Raw genomic sequence first — 6,566 nt, 5'->3', positions numbered from 1 at the left:
GGGCACCGTATTTTAGGAAATAGCACACTCTGATGGACTAAAATGAATCTGGAAAGAGCGTAATCAGGATGGAAAGAAAAGGGGCTGGAAACTATGCCCTGTGAGGGATGATTGAAAGAACTGGGTTGTTTACCCTGGAGAAGAGAGGAATTATGAGAAACATAACTGTCTTCAACTATTTGAAGGATGATACTATGAAAGCAGGATTAGATCTATTCTTTTTGGTTCAGGAGAGAAGTAGGACCAGTCAGTAAAATTGAAGGAAAGTGGATTTCAGTTTAACTACATTGGAAAACTTTCTACCAGTGGAATCAGTCAACAGCAAAATGAATCACCTCCCGGAGGAATGAATTCTATGTTACTACAAGTGAACAAGTAATACTGATTCTATAGTGTCAATTATGTGCCATGTTAAGAGACTATGTTAAGCAATTTACAAATATTATTTATGTGATTCTCATAATAGCCCCTGGAGGCAGGTGTTATTATTATCCCCATTTTACAATTAAGGAAACTGAGGCAAACAGGGATTAAGTGACTTGCCCAAGTTTTCACAGCTAGCAAGCGTCTGATGCTGGACATAAAATCAGTTCTTCCGGACTCCAAGCCCAGTGCTTTATCCACTGTGCCACATAGCTACCTTGTAATCAAATGAAAGTTGGGTGGCCATCTCTCAGGAACATTGGAGAACGTATTCCTGTATTTGCTGGAATTATTAATCTGAGGTTGATGAGCTCTTTCTTTTATATTCTGATAGCTTGATTTCAGTATATTTGGTCCCGATCTATAATCCTATGCATCTAAAAACATTTTTCTGAGAAAGGAGTCCATAGGCTTCTTTAAACTACCAACAGATTCCATGATGCACAAAAAGTTAACAACAGGGGTGGGGAACCTGTGGCCCTGAGGCCACATGTGGCTTTCTAGGTCCTCAGCTATGGCCCTTTGACTGAATCCAAACTTCACAGAACAAATCCCCTGAATAAAAGGATTTCTTCTGTGAAGTTTGGATTCAGTCAAAGGGCCACACTTGAGGACCTATTGGGCCACATGTGGCCTCGAGGCCTCAGGTTCCTCACTCCTGGTTGAGAATCTTTCTTCTTTGGGTGCTAGATCGTACAGGTGAACGTGTGGTCCCTTCTAATATTTATGTTTCTAGATATACTAAAACTTTTTTTTTTAACCTTCTTGTAGATGAATGTAGTCCACCTCATTAGGTGTACGAAGTTTCATGTAGAGTAGGGTCATAGTATATCATGAGACATTCTTGACTCATTCTTGTATTTGAATAGCAGGGATAGGCTTAATCTGAAGAAAAATAATTTATATTGATGTGAGAAATAACTTTTTGTTTCACAAGTCAATGAACCCAGAACAGAGTAGGTATGGAAATTATTTTTAAATAAAACTAACATACGGTGAAGATTAATCAGTTCCATTTTCACTCATGTCTTCCCTTTCCAGTTTCCAGGACAAGTCAGAATCATTTCACTGAAGGCATCTATGAGGACCTTGAAGTGGGGGACAAATATGAAGAGGTAGAAGAGGAAGATATCAGTCTGTCAGGAGAAGAATATGATGATATTGAAGAAAGTGAGAAATATCTGACTGAGAAAGAAGATGATGGAGACGAGGAAGAGGAGAAAGCTGTCACTTCCTCAGGTCTTCATATTTCAGCTCTTATTCCCATTTTCCTTTCTTGCATATATAAGGAAGTTCTGATACCTGCTTAGATCCATAGAGAGTGGGGAAACCATAGACTCACTCTTTTAACAGTCAAAACTCCCACTGCCATTTATTTTGAGGATGCTCTATCACTACAAACCTTTTAGTAAAGGATGAATTTGGAGGGTTTTTAAAAAAAATGATAATATACCTGTTCATATTTCCAGCCTTTTCTCATTATTACATGAAAGCCACCTTTTTTTCACCTCGGATGAGATTGTCTTCCACTCATTTCACCTTTTAAGTTGATAGCTTTTGTCCTTAGGTTTTCTATCATTGTGCCTTTCTGTCCTAGATTGCCCTAGGAAAGGAAACCCGGACAATCTGGTCCCAGAAAGTCTATATCATACACATCTCTTTAAAATGAGGCAACCTGGGGTCTTACTCAGCAGGCTTTCTTACTTCATATCAGTCAGCATTGACTACAACACTCCAGCAACAGTGTTGAAAGAACGTAAAGGTGGCATTGATCTTGTGCTGGAGTATTCCCACGTGGGAGAGTGGAATTCATTGCTAATGACTGAGGAAATAGGACCACCCCAAACTATGTCTCCTTCATCAAACAAAATATTTAATTGGGGATGCTACAAAGAATCAAGTTTCATTGAACCCCACCAACATATTCTTTGATGCCAAATGTCTGATTGGTCACAGATTGGATGATGCAGTTTTATGGTCAGACATGAAACAATGGCTTTTCATGGTGGTGAATTATGCAGGCAGGCCCAAGTTCCCAGTGTAGTACAAAGAAGAGATAAAAATTTCTCTCCAGAAGAAGTATCTTCTATGGCCTTGACAAAAATAAAAGAAATGGCTAAAGCTTCCCTTAGGAAGACTACTACAATTGCTATCATCACAATACCTGCCTACTTTAGTGATTCCCAACACCAGGTCACCAAATATGCTGGAACAATCACTGTTGTCAAAGTGTTCCAAATCATCAGTGAGCCAATTGCTGCTGCTGCTTCTTATGACTTGGACAAAAATGTTGGCGTTGAGAGAAATGTGCTGATCTTTGACTTTGGAGATGGCACCTTAGATGTATTCATTCCAAATCATTGAAGATGGGGTATCTTTGAAGTCAAGACCATGGGTGAGGACACTCACTTGGGTGGGGAGCACTTTGACAACTTCATAGTCAATCATTTCATTGCTGAGTGTAAGCAAAAGCACAATAAGGCTATCAGTGAGAAAAAAGAGAGCTGTCCACTGACTGAGCACCACTTGTGAACATGTAAATCATATCCTGTTTTCTAGTACCCAGGCCTATATTGAGATACTCCCTTTATGAACGGATATAATGCTATACTTCCATCACCATGCTTACTTTGAAGAACTGAATGCTGACCTCTTCCATGGTACGTTGGATCCAGGAAAAAGGCCCCGAGGATGCCAAACTTGATAAATCATAGATTCATGACCCAGGGTGGGAGGTCCCACTCATATCCCCAAGACTGAGAAACTTCTACAAAATTTCTTGAATGACAAGGAACTCAACAATAATATCAATCCTGATAGGACTGTTGTCCACAGTGCAGTTGTCCAGGCTGCAATCTTGTTTGGGGCTTAATCTGAGAAAGTTTAGGATTTGCTGTTTTTGGATGTTTTCTTTTGGTTTTGAAACTGGTGGTGGAGTAATGACAGTTGTGATCAAATGCAATACCACTATCCCTACCAAGCAGACACAAACATTACCACCTACTCAGACAGCAAGCCTAGTGTGCTTATTCAGGTTTATGAAGGTGAGAGAGGCAGTGATAAAGGATGACAACATGCTTGGCGAGTTTGAACTAATAGGAATTCTCCTTACCTCAAGGGGGTAATTGTCAAATGCAAAAGGCATCCTTAATGTGTCTTCCAATGATAAGCTCACAGACAAAAAGAATAAGATCACCATCATGAATGACATTGGAGGAAGGAAGACATTGAGTATGGTTCAAGAAGCTGAGAGACACAAGACTGAAGATGAGAAGCAGAGAAACAAGGTGCTTTCCTAGAATTCACTTGAATCTTGTGCTTTCCACATGAAGGCTACATTAAAAGATGAGAAACTTCAAGGCAGAACTAATGATGAAGACAAACAGATGATCCTTGACAAATGTAATGAAATAATCAACTTGCTGGATAAGGACCAGACTGCTGAGAAGGAAGAATTTGACCATCAGCAGTAGAAATTGGAGAACGGTCAGCAACCTCATTATTACTAAGCTGTCCCAGAGTTCAAGGGACATGCTTAGTGTGTTCCCAAGTTGTGGGGCAGCCTCGTCAAGATGTATTTCTTCTGGCCTCACCTTTGAAGAGGTCAACTGACTACATCAGAAGAAACAGCATTCCACACAGCTTTCCAAAAAGTTGTTTTGCGTCCTGCACCCAAGCTTGTGTCCCCTTCCTATAGCCCACTCTCTTTTGATGATCTCATCAGTAATCTCTGACACTGGCAGTCAGAGGGAGGAACAGGAATGGGTTAGCAAAGACTTGAAAAGGATATAGATGAAGGGAAATTGAGCAAAGTGAAAAGAGAAGGGTGGGGGAAAGGATATAGGTGTCACAGAAATGGAATGGGGAAATGGAGAAATCAAATTATAGAAGGGAAGGAAAGAAAAATGGGTGGAGAGAATAAGAAGAATAAAAGAACTAAAAACTAAGAGAAAAGAAAAGAGGGAAATGGGAAAAGGAAGGGAAGAGAATGAAGAACAAAAGCATTAACGTATGCAATTTCTGGAAATCATGAGATCATGGAGAAAAATAACTTGGAGCAGAGGGATTGACTAGAAAGAGAAAAAAGGAAATATGTACAATATACATGCTAGCATATATATACATATATATGTGTGTGTGTGTATACATAGTTTATGTGTAATATATGTATATATTTGTAAAACACCAATTGTGATCAGCAGTAATTTTTCTAGTCTAGGAATATTTTTTTTTTTAGACAATTGGGGTTAAGTGACTTGCCCAGGGTCACACAGCTAGTAAGTGTCAAATGTTTGGTCTGAGGCTAGATTTGAACTCAGGTCCTCCTGACTTCAGGGCTAGTGCTCTATCCACTGTGCCACCTACCTGCCTCCTAGTCTAGGAATATTAAAAAAAAAATCATAAGATCATCTTTAGTTTGTTATACTTGGAGATGAAAGGCCTAAAAAATGTGGGATATTCACACTCAGGTTTCTCCCACTGCAAATCTAGCCTTCTTTCCACTGTACCATAGCTCCTGAAAATCTTTTCAAAGCAAATTCTTTTCTTGTTCTAGAATAGTTTTATTTTTTCACTAGTGTGGTACCAGTATTTGTTTAGAACCAAGGGAAGTTATTGACTACCTGGAAGAATAGAGGCAGTTTCCTCTTCTTAGTTATTCTTATTGTGAAGAGTATCATAGGGTAATCAATCTCTCGTTAAAATTTCAGGCTTGGTGCCTCATCTTGTGGACATCAATGAGCTTCCTGTGGAAGAAAGTGACCTATCTTTGCCTTCTGGATATGATGATGTTGAACTGGATATTTTAGGGATGTCATTGTAACAAGAGAATTTTAAATAAAACATCTCATGAAACTAGAAATATATTCTCATCCTCCCTTGAATCTGACACTTCGGAGAACATTGACATTGTTTATATTTCTAATTTCACCAAAAACGTCTTTACTGGCCCTAGTTTTTCTTTCCTTTCATAACTGGTCCTTGGATTTTTTATCAAATGATGCCTGGATTGTCTAAGTAGTTATTGCCATCATGGAGACTGAAAAGGATTAGCAATCGGCCTGACTTTGCTCTTGGAGACATTTTAACTCCTAAAACAGTGCCCCACACATCCAATCCTCTCATTTCACTGATGAAAAAAGTTGAAACCCAGATAAATTAAGAAATATGTCAAAGGTCACACTGCTAGTGATTGTCTGGGGTAGAGTTTGAACCTAGTTATTTCTGAATTCAAGTCTCGTGTTCCATTCAGCACTCCATGTTTCTTGATGGTGACTGAGATGGATAATATCTTAACCAAATATAGTAAATACACCATACAATGCCCTGGGTATCCAGTAGAATGTAAAATTATTGAGTCAGAGACTATTTCATTTTTGTCTTTGTATTCTCAGACCCTTTCAGTGTCTTGCATATAGCAGCTTCTTAATAAATAGTTATTAAAATGATTGATTTCTCTTATCTTTAGTGGGGTATAAATATTTCAATAAGAAAGTTTGGCTTCAATTAAAAGGATAATGGGATAGGTGAGAACACCTGAAACCCACATGGAAATAAAATCTTGTTCACAAGTCAATTAAAAAAAATTAATAGTGTTTTGCTTTTTTCCAATAACACATAAAGATAGTTTTCAACATTCATCTTTGTAAGATTTTGAGCTCCAAATTTTATTTCCTTCCCTCTCCTTTCCCCAAGACAGCAATCTGATATAGGTTATACATCTATAATCATGTTAAACATATTTCCACATTAGTCATGTGGTGAAAGAAGAATCAGAACTAAAGGGGGAAAACCATGAAAAAGAAAAAAAAAACAAAAAACAAAAACAGGTGAAAATAGTATGCTTCGATCTGCATTTGGACTCCATAGTTCTTTCTCTGGATGTTGATAGCATTTTCCATCATGAGTCTCTTGGAATCATCTTGGATCATTGCATTGCTGAGAAGAACAAAGTCTATTATAGTTGATCATCGCACAATGTTACTGTTACTGTGTACAATGTTCTGGTTCTGCTCACTTCACTCAACATCAGTCCCTGTAAGTCTTTCTAGGTTTGTCTGAAATCCTGCTCATCATTTCTTATAGAACAATAGTATTCCATTGTATTCATATACCACAACTCTTTTAGCCATTCCCCAATTGAT

At 38.3% G+C, this 6,566-nt stretch overlaps 1 protein-coding gene across 3 annotated transcripts in view; it reads left to right on the top strand.

Annotated features, from left to right (window-relative positions):
- Positions 1-5,747, top strand: part of LOC114031640 (scavenger receptor cysteine-rich domain-containing protein SCART1-like) — a 52,750-nt gene extending 47,003 nt beyond the window's left edge. For all 3 annotated transcript variants that reach the window (XM_027846774.1, XM_027846773.1, XM_027846772.1), the window contains 2 exons: positions 1,465-1,662; positions 5,133-5,747. In XM_027846774.1, coding sequence (XP_027702575.1) covers positions 1,465-1,662; positions 5,133-5,245 — 311 coding nt within the window. In that variant the 3' untranslated portion in view covers positions 5,246-5,747. The remainder of the gene's footprint in view (positions 1-1,464; positions 1,663-5,132) is intronic.
- Positions 5,748-6,566: the final 819 nt, after the last annotated feature.

The sequence above is a fragment of the Vombatus ursinus genome, unplaced genomic scaffold (genome assembly GCF_900497805.2).
Source record: "Vombatus ursinus unplaced genomic scaffold, bare-nosed wombat genome assembly UNPS02015199.1, whole genome shotgun sequence".
Lineage (NCBI taxonomy): Eukaryota > Metazoa > Chordata > Mammalia > Diprotodontia > Vombatidae > Vombatus > Vombatus ursinus.
Note: the sequence above shows the minus strand (reverse complement) of the source record. Positions and strands in the feature narration are given on the sequence as shown.